Raw genomic sequence first — 15,314 nt, forward strand, 5'->3', positions numbered from 1 at the left:
TCATTGCTGAACTGAAACACAAATCCTTTTCATTATTGCTATTAGTATTTCATCCATTTTTTTTAAATCTATCGTTTGTCTATTTTTCATGATTAAAATATAAATATTCGGCTTATTTTTGTATTTTAAGTAGGTCTCAGCGTAAGTATGTCAAAGTTTTAAAATTTTGTTACACTTAAAATTAAGGAATGGTGCAAGTTTAGAATGAAGCAATGATGAAGAATTTTTAGACAATACAGTTCTTTCCAGTAACATAATTGGATGCATAAGAATTTAGATAGAGAATTAAGGAAACGGACGCTTTTCAAAAATAAAGATTCCTTTTAATTGTTTTCTTTTCAAAACCGATTTAATAGACATTAAATTTTTAACTCTCCATCACAGTTGTTCATAACCTAGAACTTTGATTATTAATTTTAATTGTACACTTCGTTTGCTTTTAAAGTATTAGTAAAAAATAAAGACTTCATAATACTCAAAAGACTAATAGCAAGAGTTTAATTTTCGTCGTCAAGTTCGTATATAGAAAATATTTATTAAAATAATAAATTATATTTGTTATATTCATATTTAACAAAAAAAATATGTATTTGTGATTATAAATATTTCATTTTAAACATATTTTTAAATTTTGTTCATGATCAACATTCAATTTGAATCTATGTTCGACTTATTTTACTAATAATAATTCTGTTGTTTGTTACTTATTTGTTCCCGATTAAAAAAAAGTTTAAAGTACATATATTTACTTATCGAAAATCTTATCAGTCATGTATATTTAAAAACAAAGAAAATTGGGGTCAGGATAGCTTGGTTGGTTAGAGCGTTGTATTCGCATCCCTTGGGTTGCGAGTTAAAACCCCGACGGTCGAAGACTCTCCGTCTGTGCGGTGGCTGTCGTACGTATAATCGCACGTATGTGTCTTGGTCTCTAAGTTCTCCATGTCGAGAGTAATACCATTGGGGGTACTGGTTCAGAGGTAATCGTTCTCGGATTCAGGTCTAAATTACGATCTGTGAATGCAATGCATGAATGAAGTCCGCCCCGTAAAAAGGGTTGTGACGTGTGAATAGCTAAATTGTAATGTTCGCACTACTGAAAAAACAAGAGACGCTCATTCGGCTGACAGATAACTGTCAGCGGGCTTGTAAAGTACCATAAGTCCCAACACACACAAACAACAAAGGATATTTTTTTACTCTTTTTTTCCAAATAATGGTAAGAAATAATGTAACAGGCTGAAACAATATTATCGACCGAAACGTACGAGGCCGAAGCGATAATTTATCAGTATCAATCGAGTCTGGGAACTGATAATGAGTACCTCATAATTCTGGTTTAAATTAATTTTGATTATCCGATACTTTTGCATGCCTGATATAAAATATCAGGTTGATACAGCATCAATCAACCTTAACTATAGGCATCAAAACGCCTTGGTTCCCTCCGTCCCTGATTAGCATACGAAAGTATAAATCTCAAATTTATTCGTCAAGTTATTTGCTTTATCAGTATAACCAAAAGAAGCTAGCTTAGAATAAACAATATTATCCGACCGGAATGCACGATGTCGAAAAGATTATTTATCAGTATAAATAGAATCTGAGTACTTATAATGAGTACCTGATAATTATGATCTATATTAATATTTTTATATAACGTGCTTTTGTACAGGATACAAAATATCAGGTTGATACAGCTCAATACGTCTTAGTTCTCTCCGTCCCTGACAAGCACACGAAAGTACATTCTCAAAATCATACATAAATTTGCATGCTTCATTTGCTTTATCAATATGAACATAATAAGCTTTTGTAAAATAAGCGAATTGTAAGTTAATTTCTTAAAGTAAGAATCCTCTGTTTCTGACAAGCACACGAAAGTACAATTCTCAAAATCATACATAAATTTGCATGCTTCATTTGCTTTATCAATATGAACATAATAAGCTTTTGTAAAATAAGCGAATTGTAAGTTAATTTCTTAAAGTAAGAATCCTCCGTTTCTGACAAGCACACGAAAGTACAATTCTCAAAATCATACATAAATTTGCATGCTTCATTTGCTTTATCAATATGAACATAATAAGCTTTTGTAAAATAAGCGAATTGTAAGTTAATTTCTTAAAGTAAGAATCCTCCGTTTCTGACAAGCACACGAAAGTACATTCTCAAAATCATACATAAATTTGCATGCTTCATTTGCTTTATCAATATGAACATAATAAGCTTTTGTAAAGTAAGCGAATTGTAAGTTAATTCTTAAAGTAAGAATCCTCCGTTTCTGACAAGCACACGAAAGTACAATTCTCAAAATCATACATAAATTTGCATGCTTCATTTGCTTTATCAATATGAACATAATAAGCTTTTGTATAGTAAGCGAATTGTAAGTTAATTCTTAAAGTAAGAATCCTCCGTTTCTGACAAGCACACGAAAGTACAATTCTCAAAATCATACATAAATTTGCATGCTTCATTTGCTTTATCAATATGAACATAATAAGCTTTTGTAAAGTAAGCGAATTGTAAGTTAATTATCAAAGTAAGAACCCTCCTCCCCTAATAAGCACACGAAAGTACAAATTTCAAAATCATTCGTAAATTCATATACTTTGTTTAATTAGTACAAACAGAAGAAGCTTGCTTAAAGTAAGCTTTTCAGTCGAGCATTGTGTCTGAAAACCCAAAGTAAACAAAAACCGCACAAAGCAGTAGAACAACGCAGGTGTAACCAGTTGTCATTCACCTGACGTCTATATCGTTTGTCATTCAAAACAAACAAATCCAGTCGACAAAACACGATCAAACAGTTTTCTTGGATTTTATGCGAAACAATTAAACCATATACTACTCGAAACAGTTTCGTCTTCATTCGAACTAGTATTATTTTACGCTTAGAAAAGTTCTTTGATTAAAAAAAATAACGGAGCGACGCACATGTGAAACATAAAACAAGGCAACGACACACGTGCGGAGCTTGCAGAACGCCGGGCCTCACCTACATTGGTCTCCAAGGTCAAAATTATCTCCCCGTTTTTTGCGCGGTTAAGTGCCTTTCTGCTTTGATCAAATCACTCTATTTGTGAGAGCTACTAGCAGACGATAAATTCTTGAGAAGCTTTGCAATTTTTTTATAGATTTTTTGCTATAAAGATATCGCCACGAAGGCTACGGGGAAAATATGTAAACATATTCTATTATGGTTTCCGTTCATTTATTTTTAAATTAAATTTCAGAAGGAGGCAATTTTCGAATATTTCCTAGCAAGGATTCTCACTAAGCTTCTATATTAAACTTTGCACAAATTTGGAGTGATGGCTGCGAAGGGACACCTCGGAATATGCAAGGACATTTTAGAATATTATTCCTTATCTTACATTGAATATGTGCCCCAAATTATTTGAATTTTTCTATAAAATACTAATATTCATTTAAAAATTAAATTTTTAAAGAATTCTTCTTTCTAACACTTAAAATGATAAATTGTGCTAAATTAAGGAAAACAATCTCAATTTTAAACTCGTAATACTGAGTGATAAAGTGCTCCGGATTTTAATAAAATGATCGGAATAAATTTATCAGAGAAGAGTTGAATTTTTTTTTTTAAAAAAAAAAGTAATACGACTTAAAAGTAAAAAAAAAAAAAAAAAATACAGATTTCCTCTTTTCTCTCTTTTATTATTATTATTATTATTTACAGAATATTGACATCGAATAGTGACCACTACGGCTGAACTAACCTGAAAGAAAAGGAATAAAAGTAATGTACAAGCGACGAGTACACACACAACACAAAATGAAATGAGGGAAAACTCATTAAAATTGTATACCTGTGAATATCTACTGTGAGATTTTAACAGGGATTTCCAACACATGTCAAACACAAACAAGGGAAACACAGGGATCTTTTAGTGGAATTTGTTTATATCAGCATTATTTTATCCCTTCACTCGGAGTGTGGAAATGCATCGGTCTTTAGCCGATTCAACAATTTTACAAAGCTTCTGTTGAATGAATTGGATAGAAAAAGTGGAATGGGAGCAGGAAATAAGAGAATATTTTAGAATGAAGTGAATATGGGCTAAATTGAGTTAAAAATTAAGAAATTAATTAAGTTTAAATTAGATTTTAAAATATCATTGCATATATATATGTAATGATATTTTAATCTCTAATTTCAATTTAATTAATTTCCAAGATATTATCTTAATTTAGCCCATAGTAACTTCATTCTAAAAATATTCTCTTATTTCGTGATCCAATTCCACTTTCTCTACTTAATTAATTCAAGATAAGCTTTATAAAACTGCTGAATCGGCTAAACGCCGATACTTTCACACGCTTGGCGTGAAGGGGTAAAAATGTCCAGTAAGCACATTCTTTCTTAAAAGATCCCTATGTTTCCCTTACATGTGATTGACATGCGTCAGAAATCCCTATCAGAATTTTATTAATATATTAGCACTATGAAGAAATATTCTCCCTGTCAAAATCTAAGGTTATATAAGGCGAGGGATAATTTATTTCGTCCCTTCTTCCCTACTTCTGCTTTGTGCCGCGCTGTGGCGCGTAAAAAGATAAAAAGTCTCTTCATTATCTTCAAAACTGCATCCTGCTTCACATAAAATAATGCTTACATATATATATCTTGAAATTATTCTAAAATTTTGTATGTAAATTGCTAGTGTGTAACTCAACCTGTAAATAAATAACTATTACACTAATTCGGACCTTTTAACTATTAACTATTTAACTATTACACCTTCGGCCTCAACGACCCCATAACAAGGCGTTGTAAATCAGATTGGCCATAATTTGTTACTTTTTTCAAACCCATTGTTCAGGCTTGGAAAAAAAAATTCTGATTTGTTTAGATTTCGAATATTATGCTTGATTTGTTTTGTAACACATGAATTATAAAATTTTTGTAAACTTTTATAATTTTTATAGATATAAATACAACATACCAAAAAATAGCACAAGACAAAGTTAAAGGAAAATCATTTAAACCATCATTCAATTTCCAACTTTTAACAACTAAATCAAAACTGTCCAATTTTTAAAGAATAATTTGTTACACTCCAATGAAAAAAATCGCTAAATTGAGCAAGAGGTGTTTCAACCAATCATTTTTAAATTCAATTCCCCATAATCTGAAATGAGTATATATATATATATATACGGCATACACAAAAAACAGTTAAATAATTTTCTCGCAACGGACAGTGGACTTTCAAATAAGCAAAAATGGACGAAAATGGGCAATTTTATTTTTATCTTTTCATCACCAAAATATATGTTTATATTCAATTTAAAATAGTGTTATAAAATGTATTGTTCCATAAAAGAAATATTTGGAGGGACTAGAGGAAAAAAAGCACATTTTAATTACTTTCCTCAAAATGATATTGTAATTAGATTTAAATATCTTTAAAATGTTCCAGGTATCTTAATTTTTAAAGAAATTAAATGCAATCGACAATAAAGATTTCGGTCCAACATTAAAAGAAAAAAGGATATGCATTTTATGTTTCGAGGATTTTAGCTCGTTAAAAGTCAATTTTAGTTCAGAAAAACATAAAATTCCTATGAAAAATTCAGTAAGTGTGCATAAAAAATTTCTAAAAATTTAGCATTTAATTGGAATTACAAAATCATACGTAGCTTTGTTCCAAATAAATTTACATTGGGAAATAAGGAAAAAAAATTACAAATTAATTCGATTGAAATATTTTAAGATTTTATATATCTTTCATAATCATATATCTTTTAAATAAAAAAAATAATATATTTCGTCTTAAAAAACATTGTTTAAAGAAATTTGACGTATTTTTATTTTAAAACATATGCATAAAATATTTCATAACCCTAAGTGAATCATTCGCATAAGAGTCCATCGTCACCTTAATAAAGATATTATCAAAGAAAGTAGTTATAAAAGAAAAAGAAAGTAGTTAATCACTCAACGAACATTTGAAGGGTGACACTATTACGAGAGAGCTAAATTGTGTTATTATCTTTGTCTTTGTTAAGAAAATACTTATCAATCTGTTTTTATCAGTTTTCTGTCGCACAGTTTTATAATTTTGCTGTTTTCTGAGAATATACAGTTTAAAAAGATTTTTCTCTCATGATTATTTGATTAACTGGATCGTCTTTGTTAAGATGATAATTATAAATTGCTTTCTATCACTTCTCCTTCATATAATTTTACAAATTTTCAAGTGACATGCAATTTAAAACGGTATTTTTCTCAATTTATCACAGCAATATTTCAACTGTCATTTATTGGATAATCTTTAGTAGAAAGGTAATTACTAATTCTCTTTTATCACTTTCGTCTACTCAGTTTCCATTTTAGAGAATATGAAATTTAAAAGGAATTTTTTTCCAAGATGATTTTCTTTATAGGATTGTTTTTGTTATACGGACAATTATCAATTGACTTTTAAAAGTTTTCTTTTTGTTTAATTTTGTAAGATTCAATTTGTTCAAGGATATGCAGTTAAAAAAAAATTTTTTTTCGCAAGTGATTTGACACACTTGATTACAAGGAATTTTCACAGCATGAAGTTCTGAAAATAAATATTGTTGCGGAAATCGTTTGGAGCCTTATGATGAAAGGAAGTCGACATATTGGATAATAAAAAACGATACTTTATTCGACGAATATTCCAGAAAGCACGGAGAACAAAAACATAGCGAAAATGTGCAAAGAGCAGCATTTACAAATCACAACAACGAAAGCACATAGTAAATTACTACTTAATGGTCGAATCGACAGCGTTTGGCGTCACTTGCTCACAATGTAATAAGCACTCTAAAAAAATATACCTGTGAGTATTTCACTTCTTTATAATCTCCTGATAAGGTGTGATATTACATAAAATTCTCTAGAAGACTCTCTAGATCTCGGTTCGTAATAAACATAGTGTTATAATCTTGCATTTTTCAGATAATTTTTGTCGCCACCCAGATCGAGTTTTGTTTAGTCGAGTTTAATTATATTAACGTCCCGTTTTAAAGCAACACTAGGGTTATTTTGGGACGGACCTCGTAATTTTGAACAACAGTCAAATGACGAAGATGACACCTGAGGTGGTAGCCCTTTTCCAAACTTCCACACTCCACCAGCGCCAAGAGAGGGAATCACTGATGGCATCCATTTAACATCTAAAAAGAAACCCTGCAAAGCTCTCTTTGAAACATGGCAGGAAAGCTGTATTATATATTTGTAACAATACAATTTGTTTGTGCCTTTTTTTTTCAGTGTAACAATTCAAATAGTATTTTAAAGATTAGCTCAATCAAAAACTATTTCATTCAAATGTCACTATTTCATACTAAATCATCCTGAAAGTGACCGATATAAACATTAGTCATTAACTTTCTGCATACTGAGCAAGGGATCAAGTCAGAACAAATGTGGTTACAAAACAGCTCCAACTAATGATGGATATTTCATTAGTTTACATTCGCATTAAATTAAAACAGATGGAAATTTAAAATATTTTAAGAATCCACACAAAAAGAAAATTTATGCGACATTAAGAAATCACACAAAACGGAAAATTTAGAGGTATTAAGAAATTCTACAAAAGGTAAAGGAAGGAAGGTAGGAAGCGGAAATTACTGAAACACTAAGAAATTATTCCGTTTCTGTATTTAATTCAATCGAAGACTATTTAATTCAAATGCCACTTTTTCACACTAAATCATCCTGAATGTAGTCAATATCATAAATATTAATCAAGAATTTTTTGCATACTGGGCGAGGGATCGAGCCAGGACAAATGGAATCAAAAATAGAAAAGATTCAAATAATAATGGATATCTTATTAGCTTACATCTCCATTAAAATGAAACAAACGGAAATTTATGCGGTAATAAGAAATTCTACAAAACGGAAATTTAGGAGGAAACGGAAATCAACGAAACACTAAGAAATTATTTCGTTTGTGCATTTTACCAAAGTCACAATTTAAAAAGTTTTTGCAAAAATTATATCAATCGAAAACTACTTAATTCAAATGCCATTATTTCACACTAAATCATCCTGAAAGTGGCCCATATTATGAACAGTAGTCTGAACTTTCTGCATACTGGGCAGGGAAGGGATCGAGCCAGGAAAATTCGAATCAAAAATAGAAAAGCTTCAAATAATAATGGATATTTTATTAGTTTGCATCTGCATTAAAATGAAACAAATGATACTGGACTGACTAGCGCCCTCTGTGTACAAACTCAAAAATAAATAAATAAATAAAAAAGACCAGAAGGAGAAAAGCTATGCTGGAGTGACGTGAGGATAAGTGGTGTTATGTGGCAAGACGATGTGTGTGTGATGTGTTTCGTGGAATATGGCCTCAGAAAAACTTAACAAACGGCCGATTTAATGCTGAAATAACTTTATATCTTTAATATATGTGTACCTGCGATGTGTGCAATTAATTACTTATTAAAACATATTGCATTAAAAGGTTGTTGACTATTATTTGCTCTTAAGAGACGTTACAATACTATGAAATTACACACAACAGAAATGAATGAAATACTAACAAAATATACAAAATGGAAATGAGTGAGGTTTTAATAAGTTAGTGAGTAAGTGAGTTTTTAAGTGAGTTGATAATAATTTTGAGCAAGGTAGGAACTAATGAAATTTTACATAATTACGATACTGAATTACCAGAATGTACTAAAACCGAAAAAATGTACTCGATAAGTAAAAAAAAAAAACGTAGGTGGAGAATTCTTCAGAAGTTAATTTAAATAAATTAAATTTAGTTAATTTTTATAATACACTTAATATGAACTATTTATTTCTAAGTTTAAAAAATGAAAAGATATATCTCTGGAAGCGAACAACGCATTAATAGAAAGGAAATAATTCGGAATAACGATTAATTAATTTATTATTTTTCATTTGTCATTCATTTCTTATCATTACACTTGTGCCTCGAAATTCTTTCTCCTCAGTTTACAAAATAAAATTATAAATAAATTGATAAGAGGAAAAAAAAATTACCGTCTTACTCCTTTTACTTTAAAAGACCGCAATAAAAAAGTGGGAAGAACTTTTTCAAAAACTAACTTTAATTTAAAAAGTTAAAATGCTGTTAAACAACAAATTCTTTCTTAAATTTTTAATATAATCCAAATAAATACTTACATATTTTTCATATAAACATTAAACTCAAATACTAGACATCTGGTCATTTAAATTATTTTTTTTTATTTTCTCTTTAAAGAATGTATTTTTTCCTCGTCGCAGTCACAGTTAGTAACTAGCGAAATTGGATTGATAAAAATGACTTCATTTTGCTTTCACTGACATTTTTAGTTCATGAAAGAGAAAGAAAGTAATGATTGATTCACTTCGTAAAGATAAATTAATTAGCAGAAATGGTTAAATTCATAATGTAGATATTTATTTTTTAAAATCTTATAGGTATTTTTTGCGGATCAACAGCAAAAGTCTCAACTTTGAATAAAATGCCCTAGATTGTCCTAAGTTTTAATTATAATTAAGAAACTCGTATTAATTTTTTTTTTTTTTTTTTTTTGTAAAAGTTAGGGAAATTAAATGTTTTTAAATTTTGATTCTGGTGAATTGCCATTTTTGACTTATAATATAGAATATAATCATCCCAATCAAACAAATGTAAGTGGTTCAATTTCAAAACAATTAACAAAAGTAATAATAAAATATATTATTAATGTTAATTATCTTTTTTAGCTTTGTTTTTCCATATTTTAAATAGTTTACTTTTTCAAAGTTTTACTTTCTTTATTTATTTAAAACAACACTATATTCCCTCTTAAAGTAACATGTTTCCAGGGAGAACCGGCTCCTAAGAGCAAAATACTGACATGCTATGCCCTCATACCATTTTCCTAAATGAACGTATCCCTTCTTTATTCAGAGTGGGCGAGTTACTCCCTTCCTCTCTTTTCTCGGTTTATCTGGTCCTGAGAGGCATATACATGTTATTGACTGAAAGTTTAGAAATCCGATCACATTGCTTTCATTTGCGTTCAAATTAGAATTAATTTTCGAAAAGAAAAAGAAAAAAAACTGCGACGTGGCTTCCAAAAGGAAACAGCAGATAAAAATTTATTTAGCCTTCCTGATTTCATTTTGTTTTCGCTTCATTTATTCGAAATACCAAATTTTTTCAATGCAGTATGCTCTTGATTATCCGGCTCATGTATTGTTGCTTGGTATTATCAAGCCTGTTTTTTTTTTATGATTCTCCTTAATAGTGGAGACATAATTTCCTTTCCCAAGGCGCTAGACTTTTACAAAAATTAAAAGCTGTTACATTCGATTAATCCGTCCTTGTCTTAACAATTAGTCTTCCTGGTTTTATCTTCTTTTCGCTTTATTTATTCGAATTATCAAATATTTTCAGTGCAGTATGCTTTCGATTATACAGCTCATGTATTGTTGCCTGGTATTATCAAGTCTTTTTTTTTTAATGATTCTCCTTAATAGTGGCGAAATAATTTCCTTTCTCAAGGTGCTGGATTTTTACAAAAATTAAAAGCTGTTACATTCGATTAATCCGTCCTTGTCTTAACAATTAGTCTTCCTGGTTTTATCTTCTTTTCGCTTCATTTATTATCACATTTTAAATGCAGTAAAATTTAAATGCATTTTTTTAAATGCAGTAAGCTCTTGATTATCCGGCCATTGCATTGTCGGCTGGTATTATTCAAACAGCCGGCGTCCTGGCATCTGGTAGCGCGTCTTCCTTGTGATCTGGGTGTCCCGGGTTCGAGTCCCAGTTTGGGCATGGTTGTTCTTCTTCTATGTTCTATCTGCGAGGTGTGGGAATGTGCCCCGCCCCCTGTAAAAAGGGGTTGTGCAAGCGAATGTGACGCATGAAGTAGCTAAATTGTACTCTTGGCCCTAGTCGGCGCTACTGAAAAAACAAGAGACGCTCACTCGGCTTAAATCGCTGACAGATCTTTCAGCAGGCTTGTGAAGTATCATAAGTAACAATAACAACTATTCAGACTAGTTTCTTTTTATGTTTCTCTTTAATAGAAGAGAAATAATTTCATTTCCCAAGGTGCTGGATTTTTACAAAAATTAAAAACTGTTACTCTCATTCGTCCTTGTCTCAACAATTAGCCTTCCTTCAATTCCTTCCTTATTTAATCTTCTTTTCGCTTCATTTATTCGAATTAATAAATTTTTTAAATGAAGTATGCCTTCGATCATCAGGCTCATGTATTGTTGCCAGGCATTATCCAGGCTGGCCTTTTCTTTATGATTCTCTATAATAGAGAAACTTCCCAAGGTGCTGGATTTTTTTTTAAAATTAAAAGCTGTTTCTTTTTACTCATTCGTCCTTGTCTTAGCATTATCCTTTCTGATTTAATCTTTTTTTCGCTCCATTTATTCGAACTATCATTTTTTTTAAGTGCAGCATGTCATCATTAAGCTCATGTATTGTTGTCAGGTGTTATCCAGCATAGGTTTTTTTAATGATTCTCTTTAATAGATTAGAAACAATTTCCCTTCCCAAGGTGCTGGATTTTTACAAAAAGTAAAAACTATTACTTTTGACTCATTCCTCTTGTCTTAACTTGTCACCTTAATGTAATCATTTACCAATAAAAAGTAAAATAAATTCATATAATTTTTGAAATAATTCAGCAAACCTTTTATTTTAATGTTTTGTCTATTTTAAAAGAATATGTATTTATACTGTACAGTGTACATGTTCTTATGTTTCCGGCGAGTAAATTAGACATAAAACATATCTTAAAATACGTCCAATATTTTTAATTTCGAACTTCGTTTATTTACAATTAATATTTGAAAGTGACAGTACATAATAAATATTTATAATGTACTACATGCGCTGAAAAATAATAAAATTTAAATAAAACTGGTTTTGTTCTAAAAATAACATTTCTTTATAGCATGAATAGGATAGAAAGGGAACATTTAAATATTTATAAAGTACTGACCTGCGCTGAAAAGTCATAAAATTTAAATAAAACTTGTTTTGTTCTAAAAAGAACATTTTTCATAGCATGAATAGGATAGAAAGGGAAAATTTTTAGAACTCCAAGTTTTATTATTATTCCACCAGTTTTAGTCAGATGGTTTGGAATCTAAAGTATTTATCTAAAACAAAAATTATCCAAAATGGTTTCGCCTCTTATCTAGAGCGTCCTTTTTTCAGCGATAAGTAAGATAAGAGCGTAAAAAAGGGCGTGTAATTAATACTTCCGTCGCAAATATGAATGGAAAAAAAAAGTTCATACCATTTTAAATATATACTGATGAAAGTCTTTTCATATACTTTTGACACGCAAGTTTATTTTACTTATGGAATCCTCCTAGTTTCTACAATGCAAGTTTTAGCTTGATCATAGAATACCAAACGATGTGCAAAGCAGTATATCTATGCACATAGAATGGAATTTTCTTTTCTTTTAATTATTTTTAATTCATTTTTGCATTAAATAAACAAATTTAGCTTCAAATCCTATTAGCACAAATTATTGTTCAGCATCTTCTGGATATTGTTAAATATTCTGAATACCGTGCAATATCGTGAGAATATCGTAAGGATATTGTTAAATATTCTGAATATCGTGAGAATATCGTAAGGATATTGTTAAATATTCTGAATATCGTGAGAATATCGTAAGAATATTAAAGGACTTTTTATATGACATTAGGTGAATATTACCGTTAGAGTCTAATGAAAAAGAAAATCTGTCAAGTATCAATTTTTAGATAAAAATTTTATCTTAATGTAAGTTAATTTTAAAGTAATCCATCTCGAATTGCTAATCTAAAACTTAACTAAACTGTTGACAATTTTCGAAAATGTAAAACATATTTTTTTAATACTAACAGTCACCGTTTATGTCCAGTTGTAACAAAAATATATGTTTTACATTTTAACTTGAAATAATAGTTATATTTAGTTTCAATTTAATTGTTTATATATAACTTCATATCCGTCTAATTGCTAGACATTAAATCTGTTTTATTTTAATTGTTTTACACATGTTCTGTTCATTAAGTACATGAACCTTTTTAATGGAGACTAATCCCCCGATATCATAGCACTACTTAAAACATAAATGTCCTTTTCATGTGTCTTCAAATGTTCATGATATTGTAACTAAACTTTTTTGTCTAATAAACAACGCAGAATTTAAACATACCTTCTTTTATATTCTATAATTATAAATTAAAAATAAAAGTAGCCCCTTTGTAGTGTACACTGTAAAATAAAATACAAACATTTTTTTTTCAGTTGAATTGGTCAGAATAAAAAATATATCTACGTTTCAAGACGGTTATAAAATATAGTAGCTCTTAAAATAGATTAAATATTTTTATCTCCTTTTCCTTTTTATAAATGATTTAAATCAACATAAAATTAGACCGACGATTCTGAGAAATATAGGAAGAATGTATTTTTGCAAGCGGTATGATTGACAGCATTTATTTTAACAATATCTACAAATAAATTGAATCCTCTTTTCAAAATTTATTTCAACGAAATTATATAACAGAAAATAATGACATTATGCATGTAATACTATTTTGTGATAAAATGCAGTGTAAAATGTTAAAAAAAAATTGTGATAAATACATTGCAAAATAAAAAATGTTAGAGTTATAATTGTTATTTCGTTGGCATTTGTGAAATAATTATCAAAAATTAGTTGTTAGTTTGATACATACTTATAAATGAAGAACAAGTGCGGCAGTATCAGTGTACAAATAAATATGTTGCACCTCCAGTAAATGAAAAGAATAAATAAATAAAATCTTAACATTTTAATGCAATGATGGGTTATATATAATACATTTTTACCTAACTAGAAATGTATAAATTATCACACTTTGAAATTAATATTAAAGGAAAATAAAATTAATATAACTTAATTCTCTTTGTTTCCATCTGAGCAAATTCATAACCCATTAAAATTTGTCTTCTCATAAAGTAATCTCTGTAAAAAGCTACCGCCGACTGAATAATTTTTCTAAAGTCGTTGTAAGTCTTTATTAGGGAATTCAAGAAATAAATTCGTTCTAGCTTTGAAACGTTTAAACATTTATAAATATATGCAGAAAATAAATAGGCACTGAACCTCATACCGATCTTAAGAGTTAATCTACAGTTTGAACAAATTATTTCACTTTAAAAGTACTAATAACCCTTTAAAAATTGATGTACTTATTCCACAGTTAATTTTAACAATCTATTCTTAAAATATAGCTTATCTAGTTATACGGTTTTAACAGTTATTTCATATTATAAAAACTCGTAACTAATTTTAAGAAACTTGACAATTCCATTGTTAAATTGATTAATCTATTCTTAAAATATTTCTGAAATAGATAAATAAAAACTATTCTGTGATTCTGAATCCATTCCAACGAATTCGAAAATAACTGTTATCTCAGTGACCAAACGGAAACCAGTTTTTCAGTCACAGCCGACAAAATAAACTTTATGTCTGAGGAAGCAGAAAAAAGACATTAAAATTACTGCAAAACTGTGAAAAACTGCAACATTGCTATAATTAACATGCTTACATTATAATAATATATTCTGTTTTAGGGGGGGGGGGAGAGTATTCTTCTAATAATAATAACAACATACTTGATGAATTATATCCAGTCGAATTTTTCACTACAGCATCTTCTTCAATAAACCGCGTATCGTCCATGTTGCCACCAACCGGTACAGCAGTTTGGAATTCCGTAATGAAAACTTTTATTCTTTTACCTCAGCAGACGATTTCAGCGCGAATTTAACACGCAGATATAAAACCCACTGGTGAGAAACATGCGAGATATGTGAGGCTCGGTTAGGGTGCGATTGCTCTGTGACACGAGCGCAAGTGAGGCTTGTTTTGATGTGAGAGCGAACTAACGGAAGGGGGGGAGGGGATGAATTTACTTCAAATCACGTGATGTCGATAGCTCCGAAACTCCGCCTATCCGCTTTTTGAGCGGAGTGTCCCACAAGGCAATACGAAGTGGTTGTGTCATCATCACATGTCAGTTTCGCGTTTCTCGGAAATAACAGACTCGGACTCGTGTTCTCTTAGACGAAGCGTTCCAACATTCCTTACATGGGACAATCCTGAAGCATCTATTACAAGAATTTTTTTAAATCTCTGGTTTAATTATTGTGTTGTTTCTGTTTATTTATTTTCAGTTTTTCAAAATATGAATATGAACAATGTATCGTTTCAAAGAGGAATTTCGAAATCTCAAGCGGTATTAATCATGCATTAATAAATGTTGATATAAAGAT

The 15,314-nt window shown here is 29.7% G+C and overlaps 1 protein-coding gene across 1 annotated transcript in view; it reads right to left on the bottom strand.

The window, feature by feature from the left end:
- Positions 1–14,917, bottom strand: part of LOC129971196 (stomatin-like) — a 71,957-nt gene extending 57,040 nt beyond the window's left edge. The window contains exon 1 of the mRNA XM_056084750.1: positions 14,655–14,917. Coding sequence (XP_055940725.1) covers positions 14,655–14,721 — 67 coding nt within the window. The 5' untranslated portion in view covers positions 14,722–14,917. The remainder of the gene's footprint in view (positions 1–14,654) is intronic.
- Positions 14,918–15,314: the final 397 nt, after the last annotated feature.

The sequence above is a fragment of the Argiope bruennichi genome, chromosome 6, assembly GCF_947563725.1.
Source record: "Argiope bruennichi chromosome 6, qqArgBrue1.1, whole genome shotgun sequence".
Taxonomy (NCBI): Eukaryota; Metazoa; Arthropoda; class Arachnida; order Araneae; family Araneidae; genus Argiope; species Argiope bruennichi.